The sequence below is a fragment of the Schistocerca nitens genome, chromosome 1 (assembly GCF_023898315.1).
Source record: "Schistocerca nitens isolate TAMUIC-IGC-003100 chromosome 1, iqSchNite1.1, whole genome shotgun sequence".
In the NCBI taxonomy this organism is placed as follows: Eukaryota; Metazoa; Arthropoda; class Insecta; order Orthoptera; family Acrididae; genus Schistocerca; species Schistocerca nitens.
The window spans coordinates 649621197-649647977 of NC_064614.1; the positions used below are offsets into that span (position 1 = coordinate 649621197).

A 26781-nucleotide genomic window follows, 5' to 3' on the forward strand; every position below is an offset into this window, starting at 1 on the left:
TTGAGAAGGTCTCTATATAATGGTCTTCAAATTCAAAGAGGTCCAGTAAGTTCTTGAAAACCATATATTACATGGTGTACAGTTTTCGGTGGAATTAGTAACACACACAAGTAATTCATGATTTCTTGAAGAAATTAATATTGTGAAAAGTGTAGGGAACAGGACAAATCAGGCAAATGAAAGTGTTTCAAATGTTCTGTGACTAGTTACATATAAAATGAAGGTACTCTTTTACTTGTAGCCTAAGAATATCAAATATGACGACGACAGGGGGAGGAGAGTAGGAAATAATTTATCACCTAAAAGTAAAGAAATTCTACTAAAACCTGTAATTTAATGAGGCATGGTAGAAATTGTTACAGTAATTAAAAAAAAGTAACACACAGTTTTCTCTACCATGATGATAATCTATCACCAATGAACAGTATCTAATAATAGAAACTTCCTGTGTAAGCACATAGTACACACTCATGACAATGAGGAATGGTTATGGCAGTCAATTTCTGCCATACTGACAGTAACAGAACACACACCTTTCTAGGACAATAAATGATGACAAATATTATGAGGACACAAGAAAAATTTAAAACCTGGTCCCTCCAGATGGGGAGCACTCTGCCTCATCATCAGAAGCTAATCAAAACTAGAATGCAGTTCGTGAACTAGGTTTCGTCATGTGCATGAATTATGTCACTTAACATTCAGACTGCACTCCGCTTGAGAAAGTGACAATGAAATATTAAGAAGTGCAGCTGAAATAATTGTGTTCATTTCTACAAAAAGTTTATATCTAATTAACTTAAATTCTAGCTTTTTTTTCCATAAAATATAAATTCATCACGTGACAACAGAGATCCTTTGGTGATTTCAGGTCACTTGATCACTGACGTTTTATGCTGAGACAGCTGTAAAATGCTATCTGCGTCAGTATGGGAAATTGCGTCTGGAGCCCTGCAAAGAAAAGATGCATTAGTATGTAGAACTAAAGCAGTGGAACTTGTCACTAATGAGGAGCTGAGTATTCACTTACTCTATCGGCACCACGTTGTGAAGAGGTGTAGCCTTGGTTTCCACCACCACGTCGGCAACCTCTGTAAAAGAACAAAAACAGTAATGTTTTAGCCAGAGAGAAGTGTGAGCAGATTGACGTCTGGCTAATGGGTGCACCAATACCCACACTAAAAGTGTATGGTATGCGTGCAGTTTCTTAAAACAAACATCCTGTGTCACATTCTGTATGGAGGATTGCGAAGCATGTATGTAAATGAAGATGAACTCCTATAACTACTCGCCTGGGCCATAAAGCAAGGAAAGTAGCGTCAAATTTTTGGCAATTATGCACTTATTCTCTCGACTGCTACTTAAAACACAACCATTGACCTTGCAATAACTGGAAAAACTATATGTAAAGTCATAAATAAACCCTCAAGGTTTTTTTTAACTTTCTGTTCTCCCTCCATGATTTGTAAATGTTAACTTCAGGCATCATGCACAGGTAGTTTTAAAATATTTTTCTACGTGTAATTTATCTGTAGAGACCTGTTACAGAAAAAACAATATAGTTAGCTTTACCAACATTAAGTGTTCCTCGGAGAAAATTGCGGAAGTGAAATCGAAGAACTATATGTGAAACCATTCTCAGTTTTATCTCCTGAAGAGATTATTAATCAACAGCCACTGTAGGGCATTGGTAGCTGGTATATCTACTTAAATTCTGAATACTGTACATGAAGCGTCATCATGGAATTTGCAACACCCATAATTTCCATTTTGAAAAGTTCTCGGAATTGAACGGAAGGCAATGCTTACCTCACTGAAACCTTTTATTTTTCAATGTAATGTCCCTATGCACTAATGATGTACTTGCTCCAGAGATGTTCCAATGGCTTGGTCGCATGTCGAAAATTAGATTCCTTCAGGCCCACAAAACACCTGTCAACTTTGGCTGTCAGTTCTTTGTTCGAACATATTTTGAGTTTGGGGTAAAGATGGAAGTCTGATGCAGTCAAATCAGGCGAATAAGGCGGGTGTAGCAACAATGGGTATCTCAGTTCAAATACTTTTGCCATGGCAATGACACTTATGTGTGGGCGTGCACACTGTCTTAACTAAAGATGAATTTTTCCTTGCCAAACTGGTCTTTTTTCGCGCGTCTTTCGCTGTAGTTGTTCCTGGGATTATTTTTTGGGGTAATTCGTCAAGCCAAGCTAAAGTTTTCCGGGCACAAAAACGTGCAGTGAGAGTTATATGTGGTGTGAACTCAAGAACATCCTGCAGAAGCCTGTTTAGGGAACTAGGGATACTAACTACTGCTTCCCAATATATTTATTCCTTAATGAAATTTGTCATTAAAAATATATCACTTTTTCAAACCAACAGCTCAATTCATGGAATCAATACTAGAAATAAGAATAATCTTCACAAGGATTTAAAGTCACTTAGTCTTGTACAAAAAGGTGTGCATTATTCAGGAACACATATTTTCAATAACTTGCCAGAAGCCATAAAAAGCTTAACAACCAACGAAATTCAGTTTAAGAGAAGCCTAAAGGATTTATTGGTGGCCAACTCCTTCTACTCCATTGATGAATTTCTTAGTAAAACCAACTGATTTGTATATAAGTACAACATAACTTCTGCACAATTTCAGTGCAGTAATGTGTTCATTGAAAATTTGTGTGTGTGTGTGTGTGTGTGTGTGTGTGTTAGTATAATCTAACTTCTGCACCATTTCAGTGCAGTAATGTGTTCATTGTAAATAAGTATTACAGTAGTTGTATTACCTTATAAATAAATAAAAAACATTTTTATTTTAATTTCAGTGCATTAGTATTTGTAAAATGACTCTTAGTGTTCATTAAAAAATGACGATCATTCCACTTGGGACCTGTGGAATGGTACATTAGCTTATTTGTTTTAGTTGTAAATATTTGTCATGTATTGTTGTTTTTCTGACATGTTCCACATCCTGGAGGACCTCCTCACTACGGATCAATTGGAATGAAAGTAAATCTAATCTAATCTAATCTAATCTGTAGGTTAGCGTGGTATAGCCCACTAATTGTTTGACAAGCAGGAAGATATCTATCAGCAGAATCCCTTTCGCATCCCAAAAAACTGACTCCACATCCTTCTGATCGACTATATTGCCTTTGCTTTCTTTGACTGCAGTGAATCAACTTGTTTCCGCTTCGTTGATTGCTATTTTGTCTCTAGGGTATAGGCGTGGAGCCAAAGTTGCGCAAAATATCTTCTTGTTGCTCTGAGAACGGTTCAACCATTGTTCAGATATTTTCTATTTCGATTCGTTGAAGCTTCTGCGCTAAGAGCCATGGCATCCATCTAACAGAAAATCTTCCCACATCTGATTCCACTATTAAAATGTCATATGACCGCTCAGATGACATTCCTACAGCTTCGGCAATTTCTCGGACTTCCAGTCGGCGCTCGTCCATAACCATTTTATGCACTTATGCAATAATTTCTGGGGTAGTGGCACTTATCATCTAAGCAGTCCCGACCACATTTAAAATTATTATTATTATTATTATTATTTTAAGGCGGTTTTTCATCTGTCTCGGCGAATGCGGGCTGGTTACCCTTATTCCGCCTCAGTTAAACTACATAGGTTGGAACTTAAATAGTGGCAACACTGCTGTGGAGACCCTATGCAATGGCATCTACTGTTGTCGCTGATAGCACACGTGGTTGACATACCTACCTTAACTCCGAGCAAATGGACTCGCCCGTTCCAAGTCACCGGCGTGCGCACAATCGAGGGAAACACAGTCACTTGTGAGCGAGCGGTCTAACGTAAAGGTGTCGCTATGTTTTCGAAACAGGAACAGTGGAGTTGGATCAAGATCGAATGTGCCAGAGGTCGTACAGCACGATACTGTCATCAAGGTATTCAAGAGGTGTGCGTGGAATCGGCATTGCCGTACAGAACAGTGGCACGTTGGGTAAAAGCCTTCAACGAAGGCCGGAAAACTGTGACAGACATGCATCGGGCAGGTCGTCCTAGCGTCTCTGAAGAAGTAGTGCATGCTATTGCCGCGTTAGTGGACAATGATCGACGCCATACGATTCGTGAGCTCGCCCACGAAACCGGATTAGCACTTGCGACTGTGTTTCGCATCCTGAAGAAACGTCTGGGCATGCGAAAAATTGCATGACGATAGGTTCCGCATGACTTGACGGTAATGCAGAATTGGATGCGTTACGACGCTGCTCAGATGCACTTGGAGCGCTATGAGCGCGAAGGAGAGGCTTTCTTAGGCCGTATCGCAACACTGGATGAGACATGGGCCATATCGTACGAGCCAAAACTGAAACGCCACTGCAAAGAACGGCGTCATAATGGGTAGCCGCGAAAGTGCGTCAGAGCCCCAGTATGATGACAGTTATGGTGATTCTCGTGTACGACTGTGAAGGCGTTATCCCAACATCCCAACGCATTACGTTCCTCCACGGCAGACAGTCAGTGCACAGTATTACTGTTCGTTTTCGGAGCATCACCTGCGACCGGCTTTGTGAAAGAAGCGGTGACACTTTCTACGCAACCCACCCATCATTTTGCACAATGCGCGGGCTCATACAGCGCAAGCTGTGGCTGCTCTGTTCGGCCGATGGGACTGGGAAGTACTGTACCATCCACCATACTCCCCGGACTTAAGTCCTTGTGACTTTGATTTGATTCTGAAGATGAAGGGAACCACTTCGTGGCATTTGCTTCACAACTGTTCCAGAGATTCGACAGGCAGTAGACCGCTCCATTCGCACCATCAACAAAATAGGCTCTGTTAATGGTATACTATGCCTTCCACATCGCTGGCAACGGGTTGTACACAACGCTGGTGACTATTCTGAATGACAGTAACAGGAGCAAACATGTAATTCTCTTATATCGGTTGTGAATAAATAGTTGCCACTATTTAAGTTCCAAACCTCGTATGTTGGCGATTGCTGCGCAAACACTGTCTCTACGTATGCGTACACCATAATTACTCTACCACACAAACATTTGGGGCTACATTCGTCTAGTATGAGACGTTCCCGCGGGGGATCTACTGAGGGCCGAACCGCACAATAACCCTGGGTTCGGTGTGGGCGGCGGTGAGATTGGGTGGACTGCTGTGGCCTATTGTGAACCACTGAGGACTACGGCGGGACGAAGCCTCTCTGTCGTTTGTAGGTCCCCGGTTCAAAACACAACACACAGTATTCAGGCCAGATGGTGTTCTATTTATTAAGTGCCGAACGGCTATCAACGCATTATAAACACTCTTCTGCTTGAACATTTGTAAGGATCGAAAATCTATTTTAAACGTGGCAAAAGCTGTATCTTGGATTGGAATTCTTTTTACCTACACATAGGTGCTGACCACCGGAAGCAAGTATAATACATACTATTCTATATACAAGTTGTGTGCTTCAAAGTCATAATTTAATTTGTCAAGCAACGTGTTACAGTTTGAAACCACAATGAAACACCTCTGCTTACTTGAGAAAATTCAGTGACACAAAACCGCAAATCTACTTGGAAGTAGTGTGGTGGAGATGTGGGGTATAATGTTAAGAGTGGCAGTGGAACGTATCTGCATATTTGGCACACGAGAGCGAAACGGATAGAGGCCTTAACGATCGTTTGCATAACATGATCAACACCGAATTCTCCGAGGCATCAATGGAGACTTGACTAGTCTGTGTTTCGGTAGCTCTCCTCACAGGATAGTATTTTCTAGCGCACGGCGTGCGAAGAGATAGTAAGCAAATATTTATTATGATTTGGAAGATACGCCAGAAGGCTACTTTGAAAATAGGATAACCTTGCTCCAGGGCTGAGAACACTAGAGAAAACACTCAATTTGAACTCCAGAGTCAATACCGTATGTCCTGGTTCCTCAGGCCACGGGGATCTCGTAGGAATTATATGACAGCAACGGAAATTCAGCGTGAAAAGTTCGAAATGAGGTGCTATGTCTTAAGGTGGCTATGGATTTTGGTATCAGTGTCTGAAGGGATCACCTCGTAATTGCACTTTCTGGGGGGGGGGGGGGGGGAATGTAAGTTAGATGCTTTGCGGTGTGAACTGGAAATAAGTCGAAGTTAACGCTTTGAGTCAGCAGAGACCTGTTCATCAAAGAGAAGGTTTTAGAAGTAGGTAAACAAGCGTAGTCGACTAGGAATAGTTACAACGCAGAATGATGCTCAGTAATGAGTAAAATGAAACATCTCGAGCCTGCAAACTCTGCAACACGCAAGCGAGTGAGATCCGCATGGCCACTGGCCGCACTAGCCACCCACGCGTCACTGTCATTAGGAGTAGTAGTATCGGTCGTCTCCGTCAAATTCCATTTGGCCTTTTTTATTTGTCATCAGTCTCCTTACTGGTAAGATGGGGCCTGCAGCGAATTTTCTTTTGGTCCGGCCTCTTCATCTCAGAGTAGTACCTGTCCCAATCGTTTATCGGATATTTTCCAATCTCCGTCTTCCTCTACGGTTATTTTTTTTTCTTCAACGCAGTTACAACTCCTTCTAGAACCATTGAAGTCATTCCTTAATGTCTTAATACATGTCCTATCATCGTGGCTATCATCCTTTTCGTGGCTACTTATCAAGTATTTCTCTCCTCACTGATTCTGCGGAGAACAACTTAATTTCTTCCCTCATCAGTCAATCTAATTTCCTACATCTTTCTAAAGCAAGACGTCTCAAACGCTTCCTTTCTCACCTTACACCATTTCCCACAGTCCAAGATTCACTTCCATACAATGCTGTGCTACGACGTACATTGTCAGAAATTTCTTCGTCACAGTAAGGTCGATGTTTGATTCTATACTAGAATACTTCCGATCACGAACGCCCCTCTTCGCCTGTGCATGTCTACATTTTATGTTCTCCTTGCTTCAATATGCACACTGTACATTCCAGCCAAATGAACACTACTCGAATAGGGTACTTGGGCCTCCGTGTTTTATTTCCACATTTTTAAATTTCATGAGATACCTTTCTTCTGAAAAACACATGCGAGTGCAGGGTAAAGGTTCTGCTTCCATTTACGAAATTCCGATCCCATAAGATGATTACGAAACGTTCTTAGTAGTAAAAACGCGAGTAAGAAAGAACTGGATTTATTGCTCGTGCTGGACAGTGAGGCTGGTCGTCAATGATCTTATTTATTTTTATTATGTTCCACGTTATCATGCAAGCAAACGCTGTTTGGTCATCGTTTACAGAATGCTATTAGAAAATTTATGACAAATTAAAGAATTAACAAAACACTAAAAAAGATGGCAGTATATGAATAAATAACACATTACACTAAAATATTGTGAAACATTTGGAGAACTCTTCCACGGAAGTTGCGTACCACAAGTACACCATTCAACTTGGATTTCAATACATGTGGTTTATCACTCAATTTTGTCAGTTCTGCTGAAAGCCTGTTAAATTAAACCTGCTGCATTTCTGCACAATGCCTAAAGGATGTGTTATCCAAGGGAATAGCCGGCCGGTGTGGCCGTGTGGTTCTAGGCGCTTCAGTCTGGAACCGCGTGACCGCTACGGTCGCAGGTTCGAATCCTGCCTCGGGCATGGATGTGTGTGATGTCCTTAGGTTAGTTAGGTTTAAGTAGTTCTAAGTTCTAGGGGACTGATGACCACAGATGTTAAGTCCCATAGTGCTCCGAGCCATTTGAACAATTTTTCCAAGGGAATATAGTTTTCCTACTAGCGTTCGGTGCATGAATGTTGTGGTTTTTTTATGAATGAGTCAATACTGGCAACAACAACAACACCCATGGTGGAATGTGTGTACAAGGATGACAGACACCTTAATAATGGCCTACATGAAGTTCCTGAACTAACACCTCAGATCAGTCTGACCACCCTTTGCTAAGCTAGGAATATTCTTGGTGAGGGTACAGAGTTGCCCCCAAAAGATATAACCATACTAGATAGTAGAGTTAATGTAAGAAAAGTAAAACAGTCTTCGTTTCACTGTCAGTGGTGATTACCCTTATGCTGAAGATAGCAGGAATCTGTTTCTGCACAGCATTTTGAACGTCGTACTTCCAAGAAAACTTATCATTTAAACTCCGTCCTAAGAATTTAAAATATTCCACCTCACTGACTGACCACTTTGGGACAACAGAATTTCACTTTTTCAAGAGTTCCATCTCAGAAATTGTATGGATTGGATTTTGTTGCAGTTAAACGTTTGTGTGTTCCCTGAAAGCCAAGTTCTGATGTTACCGAAACACTATTAGCCACATAATTCACACTTCATTCCACAGCATTCATAACAAAACTTTTGCGATCTCCAAAGAGAAATTTTTTTTAGTCATCTGTCGTGTTTAGAGGCATATCGTTATACTGTACATATACACAACGGTGAAACACCAGTGGAGTGATTGATGATTGAACAGAGGAGGAGCTGCAGAAGTATCTGTCAAAAGCTGGTAGTGAATGTCTGAGAAGAAAGCGCGCAGCAGTAATAATGCTCGTGTTAGTCGGGAGACAGCTGAACAGGAACAAGCCTGGTTAGGTAGCGCCAGCTGGAAGGAAGGGGGACTAGCACGTGCCGTTGGGCAAGCCCTCGTAGCGCCCGCTACCCAGAAGGTAGAGTGGCTCGGAGCGCCCTCCAGCCGCCGGCTAAACACGCCGGGCGACGCCATGCAAATCGGCCAAATCCCGTTTCCATGTCGCCAACTCAGGCGCGCCACACGTAATTACTCCAGCGACAGTCCCTGGCCCGCAATCTCCTTGGCTTTGGTCGCTTGCCAGGACGTGTATCTGCTATTTGCAAGTAAAATAACCGTCACGCTCCTGCTAGGCTACCTGTAACGTGTCGAGGGTAGAGTACTAACATGTGCAGTTGCGGATCTGTCACTTTCGAACATACACATTTACAAAAAAGTTTGCACTGGGATGGTCTGTGCTGTGCGGATCAATTGTAAGAGAAATTTTGTTGGATTTTTTTAAACGTTAAATAGGAAGAGAAGGAAAGGGGGGAAAACCTTCTAGGGCAAAATATTACATTGCACTTACACAAGACAAGATCAATTTGAGGCAAGCACGGAACGAGCGCCAGTGACTCAGCTAAAGAGGTGCCGAACAGGAAAAACTCTGGAAGTATAGGGGGTGGACCAACATATGGAAACACACAAAAAAATAAAAAACACACACATTATTATGTGCAATTCGGTGAAGGAAAACGTTGGCGTTCAAAACAGCTTCTACTCATATTGGAATTAAAAAATATAATGGAGTCTGATATCATTCTTCTTGCGAAATAGTGGCGAGTTCAGGTAACGATGATGGACACGCACTCTTCCCTCCAAAGTAGAGCACGCAAGCTCAATAATACTGTGATCTAGTGCCTTGCTGTGGCCAGGGGAGATGCGATAATTCATTCTCGGGCTCACAAAACCAATCCTGGACGATGTGAGCTCTGTCAACAGGAGGTCCGTCGTCTTGGCGCATAGCATCGCCACTCGCGAACAAATATTCTACTATGGGATGGGCCTGAGTAACCTTGGCAGTAATGCAACTTTTCAGAGTACCCATGGGGCCCACGGGATATCACGATATGTCTACCCAAATTATCGCCGAACTCCAGTCATGTTTTACACTGGGGTATAAACTTGGTCACAAGTTGGAAACAGTGTGAAACAAGACTCATCCGATCAACTGACGTTCTTCCGTTGTTCCACAGTACAGTTTTATGACTTCTGCACTTGGTGTTCTTGTAATGGGCATTTGCATCACTGGTGTGTGGTTTTGGAATTCCAGCTCGCCTCGCGTTGCTTAAGGCGCCGACAGTGTTTGCGAGTCCGAGATTCTGTTCTACAGTGACTTTTGCATCTCTCGTTCTGTTATATTTTATCACAATCCTTCCCAACTACCGTCTCTCGTGATCGCTCACCACACACTTTCGTCCGCCTTGTGTCTTACCGGGTGGTGATTTTCTGCTTTCCCTATAACGGCATAAATCTTCGTTACGGTGCCTCTTCAAACTCCGAACATTTCGGCTAGCTTGGTTATGGAAGAGTCCACGGAGCACTAACAATTTGCCCACGCTCGAACAGATTTAGCTCCGACATATGGCACTCACAACTACAGAAGTCAACGACTGACACTTGCATCGCTTTGACGACATTGCAGAGGTGCCGCTCTTGGTCAAATATAACAACGCAACCTGCAGGCTCGACTAGCACCTGCATTTATGATGTGTGTGTGAAAAGTAATGAGACTAATTTTCTATCTATCAAAGTTTTCCTTTTTTTTTTTTTTTTTCTCCAAACAAAAATGTCGTCTCCTTCAAAGTAGTTCCCTTCGGGGGCTACACACACCGGCGGAAACGTTGTTCCCAGTCTTGGTAGCAATGCTGAAAGGCTTCAACTGGTAGGGTCTTTAACATATCGGTCATATTCTTTTGAATGTTCTGCAGAGTCTTAAAATTACGTCGTTTAAAAGACAGCTTTCAATCCTGCGGAAAGGAAAACGTCGCAAGGACTCATAAGGTGAACAGGAGGGCAGTGAAACAAAACGAATGTCTTGAGTTCAAAAATTCCGAGATGGATGTGGCCGTGTGACATGTAGCGTTGCCATAATGCAGCATCCACTTGACTGCAATGCACAAATCTTCTGTCCAAATCTTGTTGTTGTTGTTGTTGTTGTGGTCTTCAGTCCTGAGACTGGTTTGATGCAGCTCTCCATGCTACTCTATCCTGTGCAAGTTTCTTCATCTCCCAGTACCTACTGTAACCTACATCCTTCTGAATCTGCTTAGTGTATTGATCTCTTGGTCTCCCTCTACGATTTTTATCCTCCACACTGCCCTCCAATGCTAAATTTGTGATCCCTTGATGCCTCAAAACATGTCCTACCAACCGATCCCTTCTTCTAGTCAAGTTGTGTCACAAACTCCTCTTCTCCCCAATCCTATTCAATACCTCCTCATTAGTTACGTGATCTACCCACCTTATCTTCAGCATTCTTCTGTAGCACCACATTTCGAAAGCTTCTATTCTCTTCTTGTCCAAACTGGTTATCGTCCATGTTTCACTTCCATACATGGCTACACTCCATACAAATACTTTCAGAAACGACTTCCTGACACTTAAATCTATACTCGATGTTAACAAATTTCTCTTCTTCAGATACGCTTTCCTTGCCATTGCCAGTCTACATTTTATATCTTCTCTACTTTGACCATCATCAGTTATTTTGCTCCTCAAATAGCAAAACTCCTTCACTACTTTAAGTGTCTCATTTCCTAATCTAATCCCCTCAGCATCACCCGATTTAATTTGACTACATTCCATTATCCTCGTTTTGCTTTTGTTGATGTTCATCTTATATCCTCCTTTCAAGACACTGTCCATTCCGTTCAACTGCTCTTCCAAGTCCTTTGCTGTCTCTGATAGAATTACAATGTCATCGGCGAACCTCAAAGTTTTTACTTCTTCTCCATGAATTTTAATACCTACTCCGAATTTTTCTTTTGTTTCCTTTACTGCTTGCTCAATATACAGATTGAATAACATCGGGGAGAGGCTACAACCCTGTCTCACTCCCTTCCCAACCACTGCTTCCCTTTCATGACCCTCGACTCTTATAACTGCCATCTGGTTTCTGTACAAATTGTAAATAGCCTTTCGCTCCCTGTATTTTACCCCTGCCACCTTCAGAATTTGAAAGAGAGTATTCCAGTTAACGTTGTCAAAAGCTTTCTCTAAGTCTACAAATGCTAGAAACGTAGGTTTGCCTTTTCTTAATCTTTCTTATAAGATAAGTCGTAAGGTTAGTATTGCCTCACGTGTTCCAACATTTCTACGGAATCCAAACTGATCTTCCCCGAGGTCCGCTTCTACCAGTTTTTCTATTCGTCTGTAAATAATTCGCGTTAGTATTTTGCAGCTGTGACTTATTAAACTGATAGTTCGGTCCAAATCTTATGTACGCTGAAAGCGTTTAACATTCATATTCTTAAATGCAGGACTGATCTCATAAGAGCACGCACACGTTTGACATTTTCGTCGGTTTTTGAAGGTTACCCTGAGCGAGGTTCGTCTGCAACGTGTTCTCGGCCTTCTAAAAATTATTTGTGGCAGCGAAAAATTTGTGTTCTTGATAGAGAATGTTCCCCACAGGCTTGTTTCAACTTTTCCAAGGTCACACTCGCGGATTTCCAAATTTCAACGCAAAACTTGATGACATAACGTTGCTCTAAATTCTGTTGTTCCATTTTCGTAACAAAGAACAAAAACAACTTCACTGACGGTGCTCTCAAAAATCATGTGATTGCTGTACGAAGCTGAAACTCGGAATGAGCATCTGGAAAGGATGAACGCACCGATCTACACAATTAGAACAACACAGCGTTGCCAGATTGCTCGCAATGTTCGTTCTCTCGTTATTTTTCTCACACACCTTGCAAGTTCAAGCATCCAATTCTCGTGGTGTTTCCAGATTTTTGTCCAACCCTGTATTGAATGTAGCGTTCCGTCCACGGCCTTTGTCATCGGAGCTCAAATTGGACACGTCTGGGGCTGGCAATAAGCCACAACGGTTTAAGGAACCCAGCCCTCCACAATGTGAGTCGAGTGCACTACCTGCTATGCACTACTGGCTTTGTTCCACTGTCTTGAAATTGACAAATCAACTCTTTGTCAGCTAACTGATGCTGCTGCTCCTACGCCGTAGGAACGGCCACAGTCCCCCATCAAATTCATCAACATATGCGGATTGTTTTAATGACATTTTTTACCGAAAAATTAACTAAATTCGCAAAAATAATTGATGCGACTGGAAAGGTCGCAACATCTGCCACTGGTTGTTAAGCCTCCAGAATGATTGGGTCCAATTTCAGTATCCAACGCCAAAGGATGCAAATGGCCCTCTAGCTGTATATTATAGCTATTATTAACTGGCTACGTGGAAAGAGGCGTGCAAGAGGGCGATACGACATACAACCACAGAAGAAGCAACTGCTTTCCCGGTGTCCTTTTGACAGCCAGAATCCCTGGCTTCACATGGTTTTTACACTACTGGCCATTAAAATTGCTACACCACGAAGATGTGCTACAAACTCGAAATTTAACCGACAGGAAGAAGTTGCTGTGATATGCAAATGTTTAGCTTTTCAGAGCATTCACACAAGGTTGGCGCCGGTGGTGACACCTACAACGTGCTGACATGAGGAAAGTTTCCAACCAATTTCTCATACACAAACAGCAGTTGACCGGCGTTGCCTGGTGAAACGTTGTTGTGATGCCTCGTGTAAGGAGGAGAAATGCGTACCATCATGTTTCCGACTTTGATAAAGGTCGTGTTGTAGCCTATCGCGATTGCGGTTTATCGTATCGCGACATTGCTGCTCGCGTTGGTCGAGTGACTGTTAGCAGAATATGGAATCGGTAGGCTCTGGAGGGTAATACGGAACGCCGTGCTGGATCCCAACGCCCTCGTATCAATAGCAGTCGAGATGACAGGCATCTTATCCGCATGGCTGTAATGGATCGTGCAGCCACGTCTCGATCCCTGAGTCAACAGATGGGGACGTTTGGAAGGCAACAACCATCTGCACGAAAAGTTCGACGACGTTTGCAAAATGGTTCAAATGGCTCTGAGTACTATGGGACTTAACATCTGAGGTCATCAGTCCCCTAGAACTTAGAACTACTGAAACCTAACTAACCTAAGGACAACACACGTCCATGCCCGAGGCAGGATTCGAACCTGCGACCGTAGCGGTCTCAGGGTTCCAAACTGTAGCGCCTAGAACCGCTCGGCCACTCCGGCCGGCCGACGTTTGCAGCAGCATGGACTATCAGCTCGGAGTCCATGGCTGCGGTTACCCTTGATGCTGCATCACAGACAGGAGCGCCTACGATGGTGTACTCAACGACGAACCTGGGTGCACGAATGGCAAAACGCCTTTTTTTTTTCGGATGAATCCAGATTCTGTTTACAGCATCATCATGATCGCATCCGTGTTCGGCGTCACCGCAGTGAACGCACATTGGAAGCGTTGGAAGCGTATTTTCGTCATCGCCATACTGGCGTATCACCCGGCGTGATGGTATGGGGTGCCATTGGTTACACGTCTCGGTCACCTCTTTTTCGCATTGACGGCACTTTGAACAGTGGACGTTACATTTCAGATGTGTTACGACCCGTGGCTCTACCCTTCATTCGATCCCTGCGAAACCCTACATTTCTGCAGGATAATGCCCGACCGCATGTTGCAGGTCCTGTACGGGCTTTTCTGGATATAGAAAATGTTCGACTGCTGCCCTGGCCAGCACATTCTCCAGATCTCTCACCAACTGAAAACGTCTGGTCAATGGTGGCCGAGCAAATGGCTCGTCACAATACGCCAGTCACTACTCTTGATGAGCTGTGGTATCGTGTTGAAGCTGCATGGGCAGCTGTACCTGTACACGCCATCCAAGCTCTGTTTGACTCAATGCCCAGGCGTATCAAGGCCGTTATTACGGCCAGAGGTGGTTGTTCTGGATACTGATTTCTCAGGATCTATGCGCCCAAATTGCGTGAAAATGTAATCACATGTCAGTTCTAGTATAATATTTTTGTCAAATGAATACCCGTTTATCACCTGCATTTCTTCTTGGTGTAGCAATTTTAATGAGCAGTAGCGTATCACACTTCCGCCAGTCCAGCAACTGAAGAAAAGGGAGTACCGTAGCGCCTCTGACGACACGATGTGGGACTGAGAGGAAGGCAAGGCGTACACTGGCTCCTGTACTCACAATGGTGAGACATATGCCCCCATTGAATGTTGAAGATTAGATGAGTAGAGCATGTAATTAATCAGGAGGTACTGAATACAACTGGGGAGAAGAGGAATTTGTGGCACAACTCTTCTCGAAGACGGGATCGGTTGGTAGGACACGTTCTGAGGCATCAAGGGATCACCAATTTAGTATTGGAGGGCAGCGTGGAGGGTAAAAATCGTAGAGGGAGACCAAGAGATTAATACACTAAGCAGATTTAGAAGGATGTAGGGTGCAGTAGTTACTTGGAAATGAAAAAAACTTGCACAGGATAGAGTAGCATGGAGAGCTGCATCAAACCAGTCTCCGGACTGAAGACCACAAAAACAACATGCCCCCATTTGTTATGCAAACTAATGGGCTGTCCACTGTTTTGTGTGATACACTTTTAGCTGATAATGCTTTAAATCCTGCTGTCCTGTTGTTCAGTACTTCTTGACTTCGGAGTTTTTGCACTTATCGCTGACTACAACCACAAAGTATTTGTCTATGTCAAAAGATTGTGCCTTCAGTGCAATATTGCTCGTTCACACAAAAACTGCATGTTTTCACAACTAGTGTCACACAGTAATTTTGCTATTTCGCTTGTTGCATTAGACCGATCCGTGCCGTTGTTTCGTTGTTCTGTTGGTACACACATCTGAAAAGTAGACTATATCACCAGCTTTAGCCACATCGGAATCTAGTGTGTTGTCAGCTATCAGAAAGGTTTGATGTATTTTGGTAGTAGCGGGGATTATTTACACTATATAAAAGTGGGTACGAGAATATATATAAAATCTTGCTAGAAGAACGGAGTAAAGAGAAACAAAATTTTACTAATGTTAAATACTGATTTTGGTGGGTCTGCTAGTTGTAGAAACGTTTCGCAAAACGCCGTGAAGACGTTGAGCTACATGGACGCCCCAGCACATCATCAACCGATGAATTTGTGAAAAAAGTGAAGGAAATTATTAAGAGAGGTCGCCGAATCACATCGAAGAAGTCACTGATAATGATGGAATATGAAGTGGCTTTAGTCAGGAAATATATTCTGATGTTTCGGGTATGAATCCTGTGACAGTAAAATATGTTCATAAATTTTCGGTTCAAATGGCTCTGAGCACTATGGGACTTAACTTCTTTGGTCATCAGTCCCATAGAACTTAGAACTACTTAAACTTAACTAACCTAAGGACATCACACACACCCATGCCCGAGGCAGGATTCGAACCTGCGACCGTAGCGGTCGCGCGGTTCCAGACTGTAGCGCCTAGAACCGCTCGGCCACTCCGACCGGCAACAGCGATGGAGAACTAGTGATAGGTGTTATAACTGGTGATGAGACACGGGTTTACAGAAAGACGCCGAATCTATGGCTCAATTATCATTGTGGATGATGGGTCGCAAAGACCTTACGCTCGACAAGTGCGGTCAGATTTGAAAGTTGTGTTCCTTGTGCCCTTCGATTTTAATGGTACAGTGCACGACGAGCTCGATCCAACGATCGAGGAGTAGTAGTAACAAGTTCAATGACGTTTGAGTGACGCAATCCGAAAAACCGCCAGGATTTGTGTCGAAAGAACAAAAGGTTTTTGCACCATGATAATGCATTTGCTCAAAATTCGTTGCTTGTTTGTGAAATTTCGGCGCAAAACAATACTATTATGATATTCCAGTCTCCATATTCTTCAGATACGTACGTCCTATTCGGCCTTTCCCTGCCCCCGAAAAGAAAGAAAATCACATATGGCCGTAGTTTTGCAAGCACAGGCTATATTACGAACACATCGCTGATGAAGCGGAAATCCACTCCTAAGGTCGAGTTCAGACGTGTTTCGGAGACTGGAAAAAGCCCTAACGTATTATATGTAATTGGGGACTATTATTGTGAAGGGGATAACAATATTTAGGGTCGATCAAAGCATGGAAACACCGCAAGAAAAGCATGCTTGAACAAAAAATGCAGCTGCTAGCCGAGCCTGCAGGTTGAACTGTTCTATCTACCCACGAGCGGCACTCTGCAATGTCCTCAATTCGTGCAATTGTCAGCCTTCGTCAGAACAATGTCGGAGCTAAGTGAAATCTTACATGGGCCAAATTGTTGGTGCTCGTGTGATAGATACTTATGTATCCAAGGCAACCAAAACTGTTTGGTGTTTTAAGAGGTACCGCAACGAAGATTTATACCACACACAGTGAAAGTGGATAACATCATCCGGTATGTCACAAAACGTACGAAAGTTGGTGTTGTGTGATAGCGATGGACGGTCATTAAAGAGGATTGTAACGAGAAATAAGGGGACACCAGCTGCAAAAGTCAGTGCAGAACGAAATGCTGCACTCTCGAACGCTGTCAGCAACAAAACAACATGGAGCAGGGAATTGCACGGCTAGGTGGAATTCCGAAACCGAACATCAGTGATGCAAACGCCCTTAAGGAAAACGTTGTGTCGGAGCCTCGGAGCCGTAAAACATGGACTACGAAGCAATGGAAGAAACACATTTGGTCGGACAAGTTTTGTTTCACTCTGTTACCAACTTTCCGTCGAATTTACGTCCCAAGAGTGAAACATGGCGGGGGCTCTGTGATAACCTGGGCAGCCACATCATGGTTATACGTGATACCCACGGTTACTCTGAAAGGTCGCGTTATTGCGTAGGATTATGTGAACACTTTGGATGATCAGGGCCATCCCATGGTACAACGTTTGTTTCCCTACGGTGATGCGTGTTCCAAGACGATAGGGTTCCACGTCCAAGCAATTCGCATCGACCAGAACTTGTTTTTTTGAGCACAAGAATGAATTGTCGCATCTACCTTGGTCACCACTGTCACCAGATCTCCATATTCTTGTGCCTTTGTCGTCTACTTTTGAGGGATGGGTGCGGATAGCTATCCACCTACATCAGCGTTGCCAAAGTTGCCCCTATATTGCAGGAAGAACGGTGTAAGATTCCCTTGTATCTATTCACTCCAAGACGACTGGAAGCCGTTTTAAACGACAGCGGTTTTCCTACATTGTATTATTCACGGTAGTATGTTGCGTTTTTGGTGTTCCCATATTTTTTTTCCACCCCTTGTTGAAGAATAAATAAAAGTCTTTCACAAAAAGTTATTTTCTGAACACACAGTGTAGCATACGATGCAGAGTATTAGGTCCTATTATGACTGCTTCCTTCCCCTTCAGATTTAGTTACAGTTTCTCTGCCATAACTAGTCTCCAGGTGTCAGTATGATTGCTCCCTTCTCTTTCAGATTTATTTAAGAGTTTCTCTATCGTAACTAGTCTCCCCTGGAAGGAAGCGCGATACCATAAGCAGTCTTCCCTGGAAGCAGACAAACTAACATACCGATGGTAGGCACTGAAAACCTCGTAACTCCATTTTGTTAAATATTACAGAGATAGTAACAACGGTTTCTTGGAAAACATACAAAGCGGTACAGATAGCACTGATGCCGGGTGAGTAAAAAAAAAAGTTTAGAAATTGACATGGTACATCAGGCATACAACAAGGATCAGTAATCTCACAGGAACCGGAGGGCCACAAAACGACACGAGAGGGCGCTACAGTCACGTGTGGGCTGGCATCGTTGGAGACTGTCTAACTGGGCCGTACATTCTCCCGGACCGACTTGATGGTGGCACGTATCTCGTATTCCTGCGAGAGGTTGTGCGGGACATGCTGAATTACGTTCCCATACCTACTCGTCTCCGCATTCGATTTCAGCACGACGGAGCCTCCGCGCATTCCAGGACACAAAGGATGGCAGGTATGCATGCAACCTTTCCCGGCCGCTGGATTGATAGCGGTGAGCCAGCTGCACAGCCACCACGGTCAGATGGTCTAACCCCAATCGATCTTTTCCTGTCAGGGTATCTGAAGGGCCTTGTGTCGCAGGAGGACCTAGTGAGCAGGACTGTCGTGGCAGCAGGATACCTTCGAGATACACCAGATATATCAGAGAGGGTGCGCCGCTCAATGCAACGTCGACGTCAGGCGTGCCTCGATGCATCTGGGCAAAACTTTGCGGATCTTCTGTAGTGGGAGTCCATTTGTAGCATGTGACTAAATAACTGCAACGCCATAAGGTAACCTCGAATGGCCTTTGCAACCCCCAGTTCCTAAGTGATTACTGATCCTTGTTGTATGCTCTGTGCGCCACGTCAGTTGGTGAACGTTTCTTTAATCGCCCTGTGTAGTAGAAGCCTACTTATTAACTGATTAAAGAAATTGATGCACTTTTATATTTCCGTTTGGTAATGGAATTAGTTTACTGGAATTACGAAGTTTTCATTGCCTACCATCGATATGCCTTTTCACTGGGAATGTAATGAATTACAAACACGGCAAGTAGTGCACGTTGCTCCTCTCTTACTTGCCGTCAGAACAGCAACTACAAGAAAAGCACTGAACAATGCAGTGTAGGTCCTTACCCAGCGCCAGCAGCCCCAAAGTTGGATGCCGGTCCGCCGGTGGTCCTGTACGTGCTGCTGGAACCGCCAGCGCCCGTGGTGTAGCTGCGCACGGCGGCTGCCTCGCGCCTACGCATGGGGCTGCCGCCGCCCGAACCCGCCGCGTGGCTGCCGCTGACGCTACTGCTATTGTAGCTGCGTCCCCCACTGGCGCTGCTGTTGCTGCCGAAGCTGTTGCTGTGTGCGCGGCCGCCGCCCTGGCTGCTGTAGCCCGCGTCGCCGCCGCGGTAGTCACGGCCGCTGAAGCTGTTGGCATCGCGTGAGCCGCCGCGGAAGCTGCGACCGGCGTCTGAGCCGTCGTCGCGGAAGGTGCGGCCGCCGACGCTGCTGCTACTTCCGTAACCGCCGCTGCTTCCGTAACCGCCGCTGCCACGGCGGTCACCCCGCCTGCTGCTGTAGTCGAAGTTGACTGCGCCGTACCTGTTACTATCTCCGGACCCGTAGCCGCTGCTGGATGTGTTGCTGCTGTTTGTGCTGTGGAATCCGCGCCGGTCCTGTTGCTGATCACGGCGACCACGCCCTCCTCCGAAACCTGCAATTTTTAAACATACGTCGTTACGCTGCTCAACAAACGTTAATATAACAAATGCCTAACAACGGCGTCTCATATTAAGGAGAAAATTTTTTTGGTGACATACATTTATTAACTCACTCATATTCTATGAAGGATATAATAAATTTTTATAATCAGTTACGCTGTTATGACTATTATTGTATTTGAACTATAGGCCTATTTCAGCTACACAGCCATTATACATAACACACCAAAATAAGTTTTGCAACACCCCGGTTCCCAGAACTCCTGAAGATACACGTTGACTGTGGATATTGCATCACAGGCACAGTCCCTTTGACTGTTCAGAGATGTCACTAAACCCGCCCAAAGATGTAAACAACCACCACGCATGAGCGGCACCTATTAAACGGAGGGGGTCCGACAGTTCCCGCTATTCCACCAGGAAGAAGGTACACGGCTCATGTTGTCTATATGTCCTGGCGTCTCGGAGTGAACCAAAGCGATGTTGTTCGGACATGGAGGAGATACAGAGAGACAGGAACTGTCGATGACATGCCTCGCTCAGGCCGCCCAAGGGCTACTACTAGAGTGGATGACCGCTACCTACGGATTATGGCTCGGAGAAACTCTGACAGCAACGCCACCATGTTGAATAATGCTTTTCGTGCAGCCACAGGACGTTGCGTTACGACTCAAACTGTGAGCTCCCGACGTCGATGGCGAAGACCATCCTTGCAACCACGACACCATGCATCGCGGTACAGATGGACCCAACAACATGCCGAATGGACCGCTGAGAATTGGCATCACGTTCTCTTCACCGATGAGTGTCGCATACGCCTTCAACCAGACAATCGTCAGAGACGTGTTTGGAGGCAACCCGGTCACGCTGAACGTCTTAGACACACTGTCCAACGAGTGCAGCAAGGTTCCCTGCTGTTTAGGGTTGGCATTACGTGGGGCCGACGTACGCCGCTGGTGGTCATGGAAGGCGCTGTAACGGCTGTACGATACATGAATGCCATACTCCGACCGATAGTGCAACGACATCGGCAGCATATTGGAGAGGCGTTCGTCTTCATGGATGACAATTCGCGCCCGCATCGTGTACATCTTGTGAATGACTTCATTGAGGATAACGACATCGCTCGACTAGAGTGGCCAGCATATTCTCCAGACATGAACCCTATCGCACATGCCTGGGATGGATTGAAAAGGACTGTTTATGGACAACGTGACCCACCAACCACTCTGAGGGATCCACGCCGAATCACCGTTGGGACATCTGGACCAACAGCGCCTTGATGAACTTGTGGATAGTATGCCACGACTAATACAGGCATGCATCAATGCAAGAGGACGTGCTACTGGGTATTAGAGGTACCGGTGTGTACTGCAATGTGAACCACCACCTCTGAGAGTCTCACTGTATGGTGGTACAACACGCAATGTGTGGTTTTCATGAGCAATAAAAAGGGCGGAAATGATGTTTATGTTAATCTCTATTCCAATTATCCGTATAGGTTCCAGAACTCTCGGAACCGAGGTTCAAAAATGGTTCAAATGGCTCTGAGCACTATGGGACTCAACTGCTGTGGTCATCAGTCCCCTAGAACTTAGAACTACTTAAACCTAACTAACCTAAGGACATCACACACATCCATGCCCGAGGCAGGATTCGAACCTGCGACCTTAGCAGTCGCACGGTTCCTGACTGCGCGCCTAGAACCGCGAGACCACCGCGGCCGGCGAAACCGAGGTGATGCAAAACTTTTATGTGTGTACGTCTGTAACGCTGTTCACTAACGTTAGTACAACAAACGAGTAGCAATGGCGTCTCAAATTATGCAAAAACTTTTTTCGTTAACATACATTTATTAACTCACTTATACTCTTTCAAGGACATAATAAATTTTTACAACTGGTTACGCTGCTACGAGTATTATTTTATTTAAACTATAGGCCTATTTCAGCTACACAGCCATTATCAGATTATCTACAATAGAACATCTTATAAATTTTGGTACATTCATTGTATTACATGAGAGTTACTTATAAATAATACGATTTTACGTACATTTTCAAGTCCTGGCTTCCATGCAGTTTCGCTGTTTCTGTTTTGCTGTCTATTTGTTACTGATTATATTATACGTTAATGTAGCAAAATAATCAGTTCTGTAGTACGTTCTGACTTTTCTTTTAATAGTGGTCAGATATAAATATTAGTCTGTAGTTGACATTTAGCGACAACAGTTATGAGAAACGATCAGCGATTTTGTTATTTCTGTTGCTCTCCATTCCTTTACTGATTATATTCTTTCTTTGTTATTCTAATAGTAATCAGTTGTGTGTTATATTCTGACATTTTGTTAATACTGGTCGGAAATAAGTTTAATTTCCAATTGAAATTTCGTAACGGTAATTATGTCAGATTATCAGCTATATTATGTGCTTACATCTGCTTGTTGACAATTCTATCATACTTGGTTATATTAAATGGTTATCTATGGTGTTGTGTTTTTTAAGTTAAATTTTTTTCTGGTTGTATTATGGTTTATCCAGTTTTCGATAAACTGTTTATATTTTACAACAATTATTAGGCCATTATTAATGAAATGTCAGAACATGACACACAACTAATTGCTAATAGAATAACACCGAAAGAACGTAGTCAGTATACAAATAGACAGCAACAGAAATAACAAAATCGACAATATGATGTCACTACTTCTGTTACCAAATGTCAGTTACAGCCTAAGATTTATAGCTAACTACTGCGAAAAGAAGCGGCAGAACATATTACAAAACTGATTATTATTGCTACATTAACGTAAAATATAATAAATAACAAGAATACAGAAACAGAAAAAACGATGCTGCATGTAAGTCAGGACTTGAATACGTAAGTAAAATCATATTATTCATAAGTAACTCACATATACTACATCAAATGCACAACAATTTATAAAAAAGCTCTATTACAGATAACATGAAGATGGCTGTACGGCTGAAAAGGCCTATAGGTCGCATAAAAATAATACTCATAGCAGCGTAACTGTTTATACAAATTTATTATGTCCTTGAAAGACATTTATTACGCAGCAGGCCCAGAAGATTACTAACTGTTGACACGCACTCACACTCATTAAAACGAGGGAAAGAGGAGATAATTACTGACATAGAAAACCTTACTGTGCAGTTTATTTACTCAATGTTCACGCAAAATTTCTCAAGTGAAACTATCATTAAGTTTGGCACATTTAAGTGCCACTGTTAAAATGCTTTCTTCAACACCCAACTCAATTGACTACCAGGTGTACCGCTATGAAAAGAGCGTTAAGATACAAATGTGTCGATAGGGAACATTTGCTGTGAACGAGGCCCCCCCCCCCCCCTTTTTTTTGGTTGGTATGACATCTGTCAAAGATATTTTGTATACATCAAGTCATGGAACAAACAACATCATATGTTTTCATCGTGTTAACAATGTCGAATTTTGTACCAGAAAGAGATTTGCGGAAAGCATTAATTTTTTGTTTTCATTTGAAAAAAAGTGCTGCAGAGTCGCATCGAATGCTTGTCGAGGCATATGATGATCATGCTCTATCAAAAGCAACATACAAAAGATGGTTTCAACGGTTCAGACATAATGATTTTGATGTAAGAAATGAAAAACGTGGAAGACCACCAAAAAAGTTCGAAGATGCCTAATTGCAAGCAATATTGGAGGAAGATGGTACTTTGAGTCAGAAGCAACTGGCAGCAATGCTAAATGTTGCACAACAAACAATTTCTGACCGTTTGAAAGCTATGGGTAAGATCCAAAGGTGTGGAAAATGAAAGTCACACGAATTGAATGAAAGACAGATGGAAAACCGAAAAACCATTTGTCAAATTTTGCTTCAAAGGCATTAAAGAAAATCAATTTTGCATCGAATTGTTACTGGCGATGAAAAAGGGATTTATTTTAAAAATCCTAAACGGGAAAAATCATGGGTTAATCCGGGAGGGATTTATTTTAAAAATTCTAAACGGGAAAAATCATGGGTTAATCCGGGACAACCATCAACATCGACTGCAAAACCAGATCGATTCGGCAAGAAGACAATGTTCTGTGTTTGGTGGGATCAGAAAGGTGTGGTGTATCATGAGCTTCTAAAACCCGGTGAAACTGTGAATACTAATCGCTACGGACAACAAATGATCAATTTGAACTATGCACTGATCGAAAAAAGACCAGAATGGGCCAGAAGACATGGCACAGTAATTTTTTTTTTTTTACACGGCAATGCACCTGCACACAAAGCAAAACTGGTTCAGGATACAATCAAAACACTTGGCTGGAAGCTGCTACCCCACTCGCCGTATTCACCAGACTTGGCCCCTTCCGACTAACATTTGTTTTCATCAATGGGACACGCATTGGCTGAGGAACACTTCGATTCCTACGAAGAAGTCGAAAATTGTGTGTCTGATTGGTCTGCTTCAAAAGACGAACATTTCTATTGGCGTGGTGTCCACAAATTGCCAGAAAGGTGGTCAAAATGTATAGAAAGCAATGGTCAGTACTATGAATAAAATGTTTTTACTTCTTACCGGTACACCTGGTATTTCTGAATTCCAAACATAGCCCACACAATTCGCCCTCCTCATTCTTTTCTGGTATTATCCCGTTGTCGGCATCTACACTCTAAGCGTTTTGAATTAACCAATCACAATTTTCTGTGACCTGCTCCATTCCCTGTTACCACATCGTTATTCATCCTACGATGGGAGGAAAAGTCCCTGACATCACCTGTTATCGAATAACCACTGTACATCTAATTTATTAAAATACTTTCAGTAAAATCAATCGTTAAACCTGGAAGATGAAATAAGGGCACGGGCACATAAAAGAATAGCAAGCAACGTAGTGGACGCTAGCAGCATAGCTCTACTGTAATTGAGGCACCACACCGATAAAATCTCACAGTATGGATGTAGTCCATGAAAAACTACACATAACACCACCGTTCAATGAACCTGAAGACGATCAGGTCGCTCGCAGAAATAATGTGGGCCAAAATAGAATCGATAACTCGTCTGAAAACATGAAAACATATTATCAGTTGATTTGTACGTTTCTGTATCGCTTTTCTGTTACAGACAAGAGAAACCTTTTGTTTCTCTGTTGAAATGTAACGTCGAATGTATTGCTCTAGACTATTATCGCATCAGTTCTCGAGAATAGGTCGAACAGACCTTTTGCAAGGCATCTCATCCATGGCTTAGTTACATTTCGGCAACATTCTTCCAATTCATCTCATCCATGCATCTGCTTTTCCTACAAATATTTTTATGTCGCTCTGAAATGGTTGAAATGGCTCTGAGCACTATTTGACTTAACATCTGAGGTCATCAGTCCCCTAGAACTTAGAACTACTTAAATCTCACTAACCTAAGGACATAACACACATCCATGCCCGAGGCAGGATTCGAAGCTGCGACCGTAGCAGTTACGCGGTTCCAGACTAAAGCGCCTACAAGCGCTCGGCCACAGCGGCCTGCCTATGTCGCTCTGCTCGATTATTTTATTTACTTTACGTTTGTTACATTTTCTGGTGATTCATTTCTAATAGTGTAATCGAACAGTGAGTCACTTTCTACCTATTTATGTGCAATACTTATAAATTTATATTTACGTGAGGATCGACTGTAAGGAACTGCACCTAACGTCGATCCTCTGCATGTCTTCCTTTCCCTAAAGAGCAGTTTCCTGTAACTGTCAGCATCGTCCGCGAAGTGCCGCGCCTAGAGTATGGCATTCTCCTAGAAGAATAGGACGACTGTCTCCTTTTATGGTAAGGTCGATAGCGAAGTGAGTAAACGTATCATAGCTGACGATCGCACATGTTCGTGCAGGAAATACGACGTCCCCTTGGAACTGCAACGTGAACGACAGAGAGAAATCAAGGGAAACCCACGGCAAGAAGCCAGATATGGAATTTGAAGCGCTCTCCTCCCCAGTACCAACACAGTATCTCAACCATGATTTCAGTTCAATAGGCTTCACTCGCGAGACATGGCCTGCCAGTAACCAATAACATGCAGAACATCGGCACGTAACGCGGATACCAATTAGAAGCGTTGCAAATGACTAGGAACCATGGTGGTATATTTTCAAAGATGTGAAATCGTGCAGTTATGAGCTAATTCTGCATGTCAGAATCAGCCGTAAGATAACACCCGAGGAGGTTCCACAGACGCTCTGCTCGATTCAGTCATCCGGGGCGAGCTAAGAACTAGGGACTCACGCGCTTACTCTTCGAACTACTATCGAATATTTCTAACCTTGTGGCTGTTCGTTTCACTGGAAGGCTTTGCCCGCCCCAGAAAACAGAATCGGATAGTAAGGTTGCAGAAATGGATTCCTGTGCGACGTGTGTACACTGTACGATGATGGGTGATTCAAGCGACTGCCAGAAAATATTTGACAGATCTCGGTGGCAGTGAGCAGTGGACCCATATTCGTTATACCTGTTGCAAGGTGTCCCGTAATCTTTTTTGCTAATGCCTGGGTGATTCGTTCGAAAAGGATCCAGTCGTCCACTGCCTTCATCGTTCTTGACATACAGTGCAGTCTCTTACGACGTCGTCTTCGACGGAATGTTGAAACCCTCATTTTCCTTCCTTTTCATTACGAAGTTAGTCAGGCAACCACCGGTTCTGACCTTCCTGTCGTATCTACAGTGTTCCTTATCCTCTGCTTTCCTCCGGAAACGCCAACGATGTCCGCTATACGAAGTGGAAATGCCAACATGAGGATAGCCATCCAAGGCACACCGCGATCTAGAAATCACATCAGAAGATACAGGGTGTCGCACATAAAACCGGTATGCCTCACGGACCGGTTAATCTGTTCAAGTCGAATTGATTATGAAGTGGGAACGGTGTCTTGAAAGGCGGCTACACTGTATTTTATCGGAAAGGTGAGTGCAGCTATGAGTTCGTGCGTAAATTGCTG

The 26781-nt window shown here is 43.5% G+C and overlaps 1 protein-coding gene across 1 annotated transcript in view; it reads right to left on the reverse strand.

Moving 5' to 3' along the window:
• Window positions 1–314: 314 nt before the first annotated feature.
• Window positions 315–26781, reverse strand: part of LOC126258544 (5'-3' exoribonuclease 2 homolog) — a 460812-nt gene continuing 434345 nt past the window's right edge. Inside the window, exons 19-21 of the mRNA XM_049955650.1 lie at window positions 19223–19793; window positions 1031–1091; window positions 315–951 (exon numbers count right to left, since the gene is read on the reverse strand). Coding sequence (XP_049811607.1) covers window positions 925–951; window positions 1031–1091; window positions 19223–19793 — 659 coding nt within the window. The 3' untranslated portion in view covers window positions 315–924. The remainder of the gene's footprint in view (window positions 952–1030; window positions 1092–19222; window positions 19794–26781) is intronic.